General features: G+C 29.5%; 2 protein-coding genes and 2 pseudogenes across 3 annotated transcripts in view; 2 read left to right on the top strand and 2 right to left on the bottom strand.

Annotated features, from left to right (window-relative positions):
* Window positions 1–1,999: 1,999 nt before the first annotated feature.
* On the top strand, window positions 2,000–3,294 carry LOC149888582 (uncharacterized; annotated as a pseudogene).
* A 1,250-nt stretch (window positions 3,295–4,544) lies between these two features.
* LOC149888583 (uncharacterized) lies at window positions 4,545–7,118 on the bottom strand. 2 transcript variants are annotated; one of them, XM_090087166.1, is made up of 3 exons: window positions 7,002–7,118; window positions 6,485–6,690; window positions 4,545–5,189 (listed from the first exon to the last, which is right to left on the bottom strand). In XM_090087166.1, exons 1-3 carry the CDS (start codon window positions 7,039–7,041, stop codon window positions 5,076–5,078), a joined length of 360 nt encoding a protein of 119 aa, XP_089943292.1. In that variant the 5' UTR covers window positions 7,042–7,118; the 3' UTR covers window positions 4,545–5,075. The 2 variants fall into 2 exon arrangements, with proteins under 2 accessions (XP_089943292.1, XP_089943293.1); XM_090087167.1 differs by lacking the exon at window positions 7,002–7,118 and adding an exon at window positions 6,843–6,994.
* Window positions 7,119–7,768: 650 nt separating this feature from the next.
* LOC149888584 (uncharacterized) overlaps window positions 7,769–13,094 on the top strand; it is a 33,436-nt gene continuing 28,110 nt past the window's right edge. Inside the window, exon 1 of the mRNA XM_090087155.1 lies at window positions 7,769–7,962. The gene's annotated coding sequence lies outside the window, so the exon portion shown is untranslated. The remainder of the gene's footprint in view (window positions 7,963–13,094) is intronic.
* Window positions 11,418–13,094, bottom strand: part of LOC149888585 (uncharacterized) — an 18,781-nt pseudogene continuing 17,104 nt past the window's right edge.

Raw genomic sequence — 13,094 nt, forward strand, 5'->3', positions numbered from 1 at the left:
AAACGAAATTTAATGATTACAATATAAAGTTCAAAAGAGTTCAGAAAAGAAGATATTTTATCTTTAAAAGTATCCTTCATTTAAATTTTCCAGATTGACAATTTACTATAAATGGTGATGTTTTAGAAATGATAATGATCAAAAGGATTTTTGAAATATTTTCAAAGCTAGTTAATCAGTTTTAACTATTTTTTTTCTTGTTTTAAAGCATGTTTATTTCCTAATACAGAGAAATTTTAAGAAAACATAATCTTTAAGCTGATCACAATATTTTCTGAATTTAATGCGAGCATTTCGGATGAGCATTTGAACGAGACTTTTCGTATATTTTGTGATACCACGCACCGAATTTGTCAGAGTCAGTTCATGACTGCCACAATTTTGCCCAATTGCAAAGCTCACGTTTCAAAAGCTTGCTAAAAAGTTTTCACTTAGACAAAGTTGTGGCACGTTTGGTAGATTCATGCTTCTTGGGATAAAGTTGACGCCATTTTATTGATACTATGGCTATGTACCATAGCGTTCTCTACTACAGGCCTATTCATCGCGCAACCGGATTTTTTTGTGGAGGCCTACTTTTTTACGGCAAAAAAAAAGTTATTTCTCCATGTTCAGACCAGATAAAATGTCATGTCGTTTATGATATATATTTAAATAATGGAATATAATACAATGTTAGTAAACTTATATAATTTAATTATGGAGTTTCAGATTTAATTCAAAGCTAATAATATATTTATAAAATTTAGATTAAATTATCATGCCAAATAAATGTTGTGTGTATGCTTGTCGCACCAACTATCAAAGTGAAAAAAACAAAATATCTAGTGAAGTTAATAAAATATCAGTGTATCGGTTTCCAAGTGATAACGTTGAGCGTGCAAAATGGATAAAAGCTATTCCAAACTCTAATTTGGTTGTTAACAAGTATACTGTTATCTGTGAGTTACACTGGCCTCCAAATTTTGATACAGTTATAGTGCGTGGAGGAAAACGTCGACCAAAAAATCCTCCTTCTGTTTGGCTGGGAATACCTTTATCTCAAATTCCAACTGCTAATCCAACTGAAAGGACTACCAAAAGATCTTTAGGTGGCATTAAAAGTACATTAGATGATGAGCTAGACACATTTCTTAAAAGAGATAAAGCTACTTTTTGTGACATCAAAAACAAGTTTATCAATAGCAGTGATCACCAATATCCAGTTATATCGTTTATGGTTGATGGCTATGTTGTTATACAATCTTTGCAATTTTTTAATGGAATACCTTTTTTTGTACTTAAAATTTATGAAAATCTTACCTTTGAAACATTTCATTATGGGATTAAGTGTCACATTTCTAGCTTAACAGTAAATCGAATCATAACTGTTGACACCTGGTCTAAGTTTGATGAGATACTTCGTTTTTTAAGCTCCTTGAAAATGGACAATAAAAAAGAGGTAATAATGCAACATATTTCAGTTATGGGACCAAAAACAGTTGGAGATAAACTTTATACACCTGAAATACTTATACGCTCTTTTGTATATTTTTCAACATCAAGGGCATTATATAATCGCTTAAGTAATGACTATCAACTTCCATCTATTTCAACACTGACTCGAATTACTTCAAAAATTTCTAATATTAATGAAAACAAATTTGTTAACTCAATTTTTAACTCTCTTCCGGATAAACAGAAATTATGTATCATACTACATGATGAAATATATGTTAAAAAAAGTTTGCTTTACCATGGTGGAACTATTTTTGGTAGATCAGAGGATAACCCAGTAGAATTGTCCAAAACATTGTTAGGGATTATGGCTGTTTGTTTAAATGGAGGTCCAAAGGTGTTAATTAAAATGATACCAATATCAAAATTGCGATCTGATTTTTGAACAGATTAATTTAACCAATCAAATAATTGATTCAGTCAATGCAAATGTAAAAGCTATTATATGTGATGGGAATCGTGTCAATCAGTCTTTTTTTAAAATGTACACATTTGTTCCGGGAAAACCATGGTTAACAGTAGATGGAAAGTATTTACTTTATGATTTTGTACACCTCATAAAAAATATTCGTAATCTTTGGTTAACTGAAAAAACTCAGGAATTAATATTTGACGATAACGGAGTAACCAGGATTGCAAAATGGACTCATTTGAAGCAGCTTTACAATGCAGAATCCAGAAGCTTTCTAAAGTTATCTGACCTGAATGAAATTTCTATTTCTCCTAAACCTGTTGAACGACAGTGTGTATTGACGGTTTTAAGAGTATTTTCTGAAAAAACTTACGCTGCTCTTTTGCAACATCCTGACATGATTCATAGTGATGTTAACGACACTGCTATATTTATCAATAAAGTTATTAGTTGGTGGAAAATTTTAAATGTCAAAGCCATTGGTGCTGATACAAGGCATAATGATCCTTTGCAGGCTGTTATCAATAATCCTGATGACAACCGTTTAAATTTAATACTACAATTTGGTGATATGGCACTTAAAATGGCAGGTCCCAAAGGTAAACGCATTAAACAGCTTTCTAAAGATACTGCAACTTGTATACATCAAACTTGTTATGGACTAGTAGATTTATGTAGATATTTACTTAACACTACGCAAAACTATGTACTTCTTGGTCAATTTACAACAGATCACCTGGAAAAAGAATATAGTATACTTCGTCAAGGTTCTGGTGGTACATATTTTCTTAGTGTTCAACAAGTTATTGAGAAATTACGTATCAAACATGTATCTTTACTTTTGAAATTAAATGTAGATGTTGACAATTTTAATGTGAAGTCTGGTCATCAATGTGCGTTATGCCATTACAAATTGTCTGAAGACTGCTGTGAAATTCTTGATAACTTGCAAGATCTAGAATCTTCTATTGCTGATGATGTCAAAATGTCACTTATTCACATAGCTGGTTATGTTACACGAAATGATAAAGAACGAACTGATTATGAACTTTTAGATCAAACAACGTTCTATTATCAGAAATATGGTCAGTTTTCTAAATTTTTAGATCGTGGTGGATTAAAAATTCCAACTGATAACTGCCAATGGACATTTTTTTGTTTTGTAATTTTTCAAATAATTAAAGATCATGTTTGCAGAAAATCTTTAAGTAGTATTTTTATGATTATATCAGACCATTATTTATTGGATATGGAAGAACATCATTGTGTAATATTGAGCAACATTTTTTTAAAAAATTTATGTACCACTGTCACTCCAAGATCTGGCAAAGAACCTGCTCTAAAAGTATTAAAAATCTCTTAGAAGTCTACTTAGTTGTCTACTATTTATAATATATATAGTATACTATTTTATAAAAGATTTGTAAAAGTTTCATATAGTAGTTTGTTTGTTTTTTCAGATTTTGTTAACAATTTTAATCAAAATTTATCTAATATTCTTTGTTTGGTTTAATAACATTTCTACTCAATTTAAGAAAATATCAATTTTGTATTTCGATGTTAAAGCCAAAATTAAAGGTGTGATAATAATGTAAATGTGTGAAATTTTAAATTAGAAAAAATTTCTTTGTCTTTTATTTACATTGTTTATTACTTAAAAATATTTTTTCTTTCTTTTTCTTTTTTCATGAAAGAAAATTATTAAGCTATACAGAGAATTAAAAATACTTTTTAGTTTTAAAATTACGAAATTATTATCTTTTTTGCCGTAAAAAAGTAGGCCTCCACAAAAAAATCCGGTTGCGCGATGAATAGGCCTGTAATAGAGAACGCTATGCTATGTACTGAAAACAGATGGCTCGCTAAATCAAGTTTCGTTATCTTGCCAAATTTTATGGTTTTAACTACTTTTAAAAAAATAGCAGGTTTTATTCCTTTTGAGATTGTATGAAATAGCTGGCCTAGTACCATCGAGCTGTTGAATTTGTAGTAGGTTTCATCATCCATTATAATGTACTTTTGATTTCTTCCTACATGTCTTGAGGCCAATTCTCATTTATTAGTTTGTTATTTGTGAACACCATTTTTTTTTCGATATCCGGAATGGGAGTACTTTGGATAAGCATCGATCTCCCAAAGTACTTTGTGATCAAGTTTTAAAGTTGACGGAGCTCTTTCTCGGTGTATCAACTTTCTTTCTAATCCACCACCTGAACGGTTTGATGATAAGGTTGACAGTTTTCCTCTGAACAATATAAAACAAATACATTTTCTTTCTTTACAAACAACTTTTATAAATCTAACTTTTATATTATTTGTAACGGTGATAAATTTGCTTTAAAAAGGAATATTTTTCTTATACGATTATTGGTTTTAAAAATATTTTTAAAATCCCATTGGTTATTATCATTCCGGACAGTGTTATATTTCTTTTGAAATTTTCATTTCATCAAAAAAGTATGCCGCTTAAGATAGTGGATGGTTGCAGCCCTACCTCTTATAGAATCTAGTTGACACTATAGACTAAAAAATATCAAAATATCAAGAGCAAATTTGTACAAAGTTCTAATTTTTCATCAAAGTTGAAATTTAATACTTTCTTGATTTTCTAGCTTCAATGCCTTAAAGCATCTAATTTTTATTCGGAAAAGGATATTTGCCATTATGAAAAGTAGTTTTTTACGTTAACTCGGTTGTCTTGTTTAATTGAAATATCATGGTGTAAACAAGCAAACACCACATCTAACTTATATTTTTCTGGTTTAACAACTGTTTCACAAAAAAAAAAAAACACTACTGTTGGGAAAATCCAATAATTTTTTTGATATCTTAAAAAGTATTTGGATTCCATACTTTTAAACAAGATTAGTATTTGTTTCCTACGCTATCTTACTTTAAACGCATTTCGAGTTACTTGTTTAAAACAAGAGGCCAGAATTCTTTCAAAGTTATTTTCAGCACACCACATTGAGCTAGAATAAGAGAAGTTGCTTAGTTTTATAAGTTAGTTATGATGACGATTGTTAAGAAATTTTTAAAAAAACAGTACAAGCGATTGCCGCTGACTTATTGTATAATACTAAAAGGTATGAAATTTAAAAAAAATGAAAGCAAATCAAATGTTGCCATCTAGCATACGTCAATTACTAGTAGCAACAGCAAAATCCTAGTTGACAATTTTTGTTGCATAAACTATCGAAAGCAATCCACCCAAAAAAATCCAAGCATTAACAGATATTATTCCAGCAGCGTTGCAGTAATCAGTATAGCAGCAAGAGGCCTAAACAAAAATACAAAGTTGTCTAATCATATAGCTGTGTGCTTATTGATTAGAAAAAAAATTAGCTGTTTGCTATGGTGAAGTACTATGGCTACTTGAATGCATTTATAAACTATTTTTTGTTTCAAACATTAGTTAGTCACATTTAGATACAAACTTTGCTTGAAAATGCAATGAAACAGAAATCCTAATGTAACAGAAATTATCCTTTGGTCTGACTCATGTATACTGCAAAATAGAAAGCTAATAATTGGTTTTAATTTAAAAAGTTTTATTATTGAAAATGCACAGTTTAAGACAATTTTACAAAAATTTGCAGAAAAAGGTCATTCTTTGAAAAAAACTTAATACTAATAACAGCTGTATTGAAATATTTTTTAGAAAGAAATGAGGTGTTTAGCCCAATCAGCTTAATTCGTACATTAAAAACAGTGAGTAGAACGCCCCTACTCCACATACTTCAGATAAAATCAGCAGATATCTTTTAACTTTGAAAAATTACCAAAGACAATGAATTTTTTGAAGATCACGCTTTTTCAGTCAAATAGCTGAATTATCATTCAAATCTTCCACATTTCATAACATGCAAAGAATTTCACGCTCACATCGAACCAGATATATGCGTAAGTATTTTGAAAAAAAGGAAGAAAGTTACGAGATGGAAAGAAAACACATTTGCAAGAAATAGTCCCATTCTCCAGTGTTTCATTATTAAAAGCACCAATTCCTCTGAGTAAAGAAAAAACTAATGCCATAAAATCAATTCTCTGTTTTATGCGTGCAATTTACTGCACTTTTCATGAAACAACATTAAAATTAAATCAACATTTTTTTTATTTTACTGACACTGATAATTTTTTTGTTGAAATAATCTTGTTTTCTTTTCAAAATGATTTTCTGTTTCAATTGTTTGATCTTTTTTGTGTACAGTTTAATTATCCACTTTCGCAATACAAACAGTGAGAATGTGATCGTAATTTCTGTTTCTGGAGATAAAATTAATAAGCATCGTTTTTTTACATATAATATTTTGAATAATTTTGACTCCTAATCAATCAATTTCAAATTTTAAAAGTAATTTTGCTATAATTTTTCATTTTTTCATTACTCTGAAAGAACATGTTGCCATCTCTTCCAAATAAAGTTTGTTTGAAATTTTAGAAACATTTAAATTTCGTGTAAAAAAACTTTGAATCTTTTATCCACAATTTTTCAATAATGAATTTTTGGGATTTATAACAAATGAGCTCACCGGTCGCGATATATCAAATCACAAACCATGTTTACTAATATACCTTGCATTTATTTTCTGCTTTCTCCATTGCACACAATGAACTACAGTTTGATGCTTCGGCTCCGTAAAGACAAGATTTTACTATATTTAACCGACCATAAATTATTCTAGATGCCTCTACGCAAGCTTTAAATCCGTCAGCTTCGTCACAAGTCTGGCTTACCATAGGTATATCACCATACCAGACGTAGCATTTCAAACCAAGCGCTTTATTTTGAAAAGAAAAAAGTTTTTTTTAAAAAAAAACGTAAACAAACTACTTAATAATAATGCTATTTTTTTTATGTCTGCAATAATAAAACGATCCAGTAAAAAATTTTATAAACGTTCGATTGTTATAAGTTTTTTTAATTACTCACCGGAATCAAATAAGTTATTTTTTGGTGTTTACAGTGTGGTGCACAAGGCACGCTCAAAAATAATTTAATGTTGAAACTCAAAAAAGTTATATTCCTTTTTGTTTCTCCGCAACTAAAACTCCACTTATATTTAATTATATATAAAAACGAATTACAAACCTCCATGCGTAAGCATTAATATAAAAAGTAATAGTAACATAGTTGTTTAAAATCTTTAGGCCTTTATTTGTCAAAAGAATTTCCTTTCAAAATACTCTGAATAAAGCGTAAAAAAATTAGATTTACAAAAGTATTGATCTCACTAAGCTCTGGTTTCATGTTTTAAATAAGATTTTCATTGTAATTTTTGCTTCCAGTCAAGTAGAATGGTGTGACCATTAAAATAAACACCTATTATAGCTTTAGTGAGCTCCTAAGCTTTTTAGCAAATATTATTTTTCCTTCAATATTTAAGTAAGACCCACAAGTTGATCAAGTTTAACTCTGTAGACAGATCGATGTAATGGAGCTTTATAAAAAATCACAAATCATTAAAACATTTCATGAACTGCACATTAAACTTTTTTATTAATAGCAACCATTCACTAGATTCATAGAGAGTTTTTAATATGTGCACGAAAATATTTTAATAAATATGTGCGTCTTTTATTTAAAGCTTATTTAAAATACATCGATTACAAAAAGTATTGACATTATTTTATTTTCAATAATTATCACTTATTACTTCATTCTCAAGAAACATTCTCCTTAAACAAGTCTTGCATCAGAGTGTCATACAAGTCTTACATCAACAAGTCTTGTTTTTTGTATGACAACAAACATACAGTTGTATGTTTGTTGTCATACAACAAAAATACTTAAACTTTTCTTTAAAATGATATCGTATGCAGTATTAAAATAAATCAATAAAAAAGTTGCGATAAACCAAAATGGACGCAGCATTTTTAATCGTCAAATTTAGTATTTAAAATGTCCGTCACTTGCTTGTTTGCAAACAATACGTCTCTTTTGGATTGATTGATGAAGATTTTTTACAGAATAAAGCAACGCTTTGGTTTCATTTCTTCTTGTTTTTCGAATAAAACTTTTTTGGAGCTTAACTAATTCTTCCATATGTGCGGTAGGTATATTTTGTTGAAACTACTTCTATATTATCTAATCGATCAGGGTGTCAGCTGATAGAACCATGTAGTTTTCTTGTGTGTCTATATACTCGTGTTGATTTATTCGACCAGTATAAATATTACGAAAACCTTCAAAGTTTAAGCAGGATTTTAATTCCTGTAGAAAATATGGTAGTTGAACCCTTTCAAATAAATTGACATATTCTAATTACGAAAAAATTTATTTTACGATTAAAAACTTGATTTTATCTTCTTGTTCATTTATAAAGATATCTTTTAATGTCGGACCAAGTCGGATAGGAAATTTTAATTTGTTGAATTTGACATCATTAATGATAAAATAAATCTTTAAAAAATAGGTGACACTGCTAGACAATTTAAGAAAATTATGAATGAAAATTGGCTTTATTTCCTAAAAAGTTGTTATTTAGGTGTTATGAAGAAATCATTCTTTGGTAGCTGAAAAAATTAAAAATATCTTATGAACTATTATTGTATTTCAATTACACGTATTTGTATTACATTTTTAAGCATAATCATAATATGTTTTATATTAACACGTTAACTGCAAACTACAAGATAACTCATAGATTGCGGCCTTTTCTAGGACGCCAACTACGAGTAATCTCGTTCTATATTTACTTGCCAATTTTGTGCAGCTACGATTAAACTCGAAATATATCAGTGCTAATATTGATGGCTTCTGGAAAAAGAAAAAAATATCAATGCTGGCTTGCATGAACAAAAAATTTTTTAAGAAACCAACAAAAAATATATTTATAAAAACTACTTCAAATTCAAGAGATAAAATAATATGTTAGTGTTCGTGGAACTTCTAAAAATCTTCCACACAAAGGACTGGTTTCTCTTTGCAGACTGGATAGAAATAACGTGTTTCTCGACGTTTTTCTTTAAAAAAAAAACACATTTTTAAGCTTTTTGATGATAACTGAGCACTAGAGTTTGAGTTTTTAATAATATGTGATAAAATCAAATTGTCATTTTTGGCTAGATTTCTGAAAATTGCCGTGGCAGTCAACGTATTAAAAAATCCTAGTTTTCTAGACTTGTCCTTAAGCTCATTTTTTGTATGGAAGTTTTTTTCTCTTTCTGGTTTTATTAACTTAGTATTGAATTTCTTTTAAAAAATTATTTTAGGTGTAAGGTATGGTAAATTTTATTTAATATTTTATTAATATGAACTAAAAGTAAAACCAGAAATTTAAATAAGTTAATTTTTATTTGTTTATTGTTGCGCGATTTTAGGCAAAACTGACCATTGTGGGGCGCTTGTAGCTGAACTAAGTTTTTGTAAAGTAGCTTTAATCTATCTTGTGAAAGGTCCCTCACCTTTCATTAGTGTAGATTCATTTCCCAGATTGTTTCACTTTTCAATCATTTATAACAGTTAGTATTTGTTGTAATAATTTTTAAATTGCGAGAAAAGTTTTAACAAAGAATAGTTGGAGAAAAGATTTAACAACGAATAACTGAATTTTTCAGGAATAATAATGAACTTTTCTGAACAAGAATATAATTCTATTCAGTTTTCTTTTTCTAGAAATGTTTTTGATGTTTTTCTAAATATGAAAAGCATTAAAAAAATATAGTTAACAAGAAAATAATGAAGTAGCGGACAAGAAAGGCCAGGTTCCCATCAGGATTATTATTTTAAAGTGTTAAAACGAAACTGTTATAACGAAATGAAATTTTGTTATGAAAATTTCAAATAAAGGTTGAATGTAGAATGTGAGAACGTAGACAAATCGATGAATAATTATTATCGAATTACACGCTAGCTTTTTTTTTAATAAGAAAACCGTTTGGGGGTTATATTTCAAGCGCGGATCTAACGGGTGGCAATTGTGGCAATGGCCACATATTTTAAGTTTAACGGCAGCCATCTTAGATTTGGGTTTAGTCGCTTAGGGAATATCTCTAAAAAATTAAATTTGTTTGCCGTAATTTACGGATTTTAGCTAAAGAGATTCCTGCAATGGCCGGTAAGCAGAAGATAGTATGGCCAATGATATATTAAAAATAACTAGATGTCTAACTTCCGCGTATTTTTTGAAGCAAAAATCGGCCATTATGGGGGGCAAATTTAACAAATCATAAACTTCGTATTTGTTTTGTTTTGATAAATAGCGTAAAGATTTTGCCCCCATAATGGTCGATTTTTGCTTCACTTTTTCATATGCCGATTTACGGCAGTTAGACATCTAGTTATTCTTAATATATCATTGAGTATGGCTCACGATGTGACTTTTAATTATGCAAATTTTGTCGTTGTGTCAGTTAACATTGCGTGAATTTTTGGATAATCAAAGCATTTTTTGCCATTTTTACAAAGTTTCCACTCTGGCAATGGGATGCACTGTCGCCAATGTATCTTAATTCACCATTCTTAACTTTAAAAAATGGAGAAAATACTTTACATGACAAAATAAATTTCTTTCAAAATAAAGAAGCTACATACGAAACAGACGGATTTGACATTAGTTTACCAAATTCTAAAAATCTAGAGTTGTCAGAAGAAATAAAAGAAGAAAAAAGATGTATTAAGGATTTAAAAAAAGAAAGTATTTCTGCTTGAGACTGTAGCGCGCTACTTAGTTCAATCAAAAATCAATTGTATGAGGTAAATAAAAATGCCAATCCTTTCACAGAAGTATATTGTCTGTTACTGAAAGCGTCAAAGCTTTTACAAGAGAATACTGCCCATGAGAGTGCAGGCTTGGTCGGGAAAGGCGTGCGATCGCACTCTGATCTTGACCACGCATACAATATTTAATTGCGACAACTTGCCCACGACTTCATAGATATTTTGAGAACATTCAAGCATGTTTCCATATTTGTCCGCATAACAAAAAGTTTTAAAAATACACGTAAAAAAAATAACTTTAATCTTTACTAATTAAATGATTTTATATTGGGGAATTCTTTAAAAAGACTCGCTAATATAAATTTGTTTTATTTTAATACGTTGACTTATTGTTGGAGCCACACACGCACAAATATTTAAAAGATTTAATAAAATGGCAGCGTATAAACTTTTTAATAACATATTTTGATCTATTTTATTAAAAAGTTTTATGTATACAGCATATGATATATACATATATTAGCTTATACGCTGCCTTTTTATTAAATTCAACTTATTTATGTAATCGTATAACAAGAATATGACAATCAAAGATATCATATATAATGCTATATATGTTATGTATGTATAATATATATATATATATATATATATATATATATATATATATATATATATATATATATATATATATATATATATATATATATATATATATATATACAGTAGACAATACTGTTTAGTCCTTCAGGACTCTTTAGTAATGTACATAAATATAAAATTATGTGGGATAAACATTTTATAATAAGTTGTTTAACCGTCCGATTCAGATATAGAACTTATATCTTAACTGGTGCAGCTTTCTTCGCTACTATAATCAGGGGCAATGCTAGCATTAGCTGAATCAAGGCAAAAAACTCTTCGCTTATCAAAGAAAATTTCCACAGCGCGACTTAAAATTTCATCGCGTTCTTGTTGAGTGAAATTCGTGTCATTCCCTGCGATGATTATAGAGTCTTCCATTGTTGTGTGGTTCATCTTTAAACGCCTAACAGTCAAAGTCACAGTCAAAATACTGAAAACGCGTTCGACAGCTGAATTAGAACCAGCAATACACATCAGAAGTTCAACTAAAAGACTCAAGTTTGGAAACCTAATTTTATGATTAAGAAAAATATTCTGCCATATTTGCAATGGTGTGAGTGCAATGGTGTACTGCGCATTTATTACTAGTTTTGCAGCTCTCCATTCCGAAAGACCCATTTTAAAATCCATTCCTAATTTTTCTAGACGGTAAAAAAATTCGTTTAGTAATAAAGATATGCTGGCATCACCATACATGCTGTCTGCTGTCCATACTTGCGGATCTAACCAATCCATTGATTCGAATATGGGTTACCTTCTTTGAAATACTAAGAAACAAGATTGGTTGAACCATCTTTTTCATTGATTATAAACTTGAGCAAATATGAATCAATAATATTATCAATATCTTCATTGCTTAATTCCGCTAAGCTTGCCTTTGTTTTATCCACCGCTGGTTTTAATTCATTCACCATTAACATTTGTTTTTAAAAACCAATGATAATGGTGATAACTTTTCTAAAATGTCCAAATAACTACAAACCATACATAATAGTCTGTAGTCATGCAACCGTTTGGATAATCCAGAAAGTTTAGCACGCATATCTGCTTTAGTATCGCGATCAGCAAGAGCATTGTCGAAACCCACAATAAGCGAAGGCCAGTTATGTAAAAGTTTTGTAAAGCCGCGTCTCCTGTGAATTATAAAGCGCGTTCCAAATATTTTATGCTAATTCTAAACGATGGTTTACGCAGTGAATTTTTATCAGCCACATTCTATCTTTTTTTAATTGTGTTAACACGCCATTATAAATTCCAAAATTAACGCAAGCTCCGTCAACCGTAGCGCTTACAAGTTTGTATTTGTAAGCTGACGCAGTTAAAGGAACACTACCGGTGCACAGTGGGCCAGAATTCACTTTTACTGGACAAAATTCGTAACTAATTTAATATTAGAGCTACATTCACTAAAATTAGTATGAGTACTAATATGATGTCTGCGCTTTTAATGAAGGTAATATTTTTTTATTTCGTTGCTATGGATACCTTTATTTTGCTTAGCAACAACCTATTTTTGTTATCTGCAGATATTTTATAAGTGCTATATTCACTAAATTTTGTCATGAGTACCAATATGAAATCACACTTCTTACAAAAGTGATAATTTTTTAAATTTAGTTGCTATGGATACTTTTATTGCTTAGTTTCCGGATACTCTCCTTAGTTACAAAGTGGTAAATTGATATTTGAATATTTTATCGGATTTTTGACCCACCTATATTGAATAACAATTGAGTATTTAGGTAAATAATGTTTTAGGAATAATAAAAGCAAAAATAGTGCAAGAAAACAATAATATCGTTTGAACCTTCCCATCAATCATTGTATGTTCAATAATACAAATTACTTCAATAGAAGATCTACAAACCTCAAATAAAA

This window comes from Hydra viridissima, unplaced genomic scaffold, assembly GCF_058129835.1.
Source record: "Hydra viridissima isolate aposymbiotic clone 2 unplaced genomic scaffold, HvirCarnegie_v1 scaffold_5, whole genome shotgun sequence".
Lineage (NCBI taxonomy): Eukaryota > Metazoa > Cnidaria > Hydrozoa > Anthoathecata > Hydridae > Hydra > Hydra viridissima.

Bases quoted from the DNA above. Each gene is read 5' to 3' on its own strand.
- LOC149888583 (XM_090087166.1), bottom strand. From the start codon at position 7,041: ATGTTACTATTACTTTTTATATTAATGCTTACGCATGGAG. The intron at 6,691-7,001 runs GTTTGTAATTCG...TTCAAAATAAAG, and splicing joins ATTAATGCTTACGCATGGAG to CGCTTGGTTTGAAATGCTAC. The intron at 5,190-6,484 runs GTATATTAGTAA...ATTTTTGTTTAG, and splicing joins AAGCAGAAAATAAATGCAAG to GCCTCTTGCTGCTATACTGA.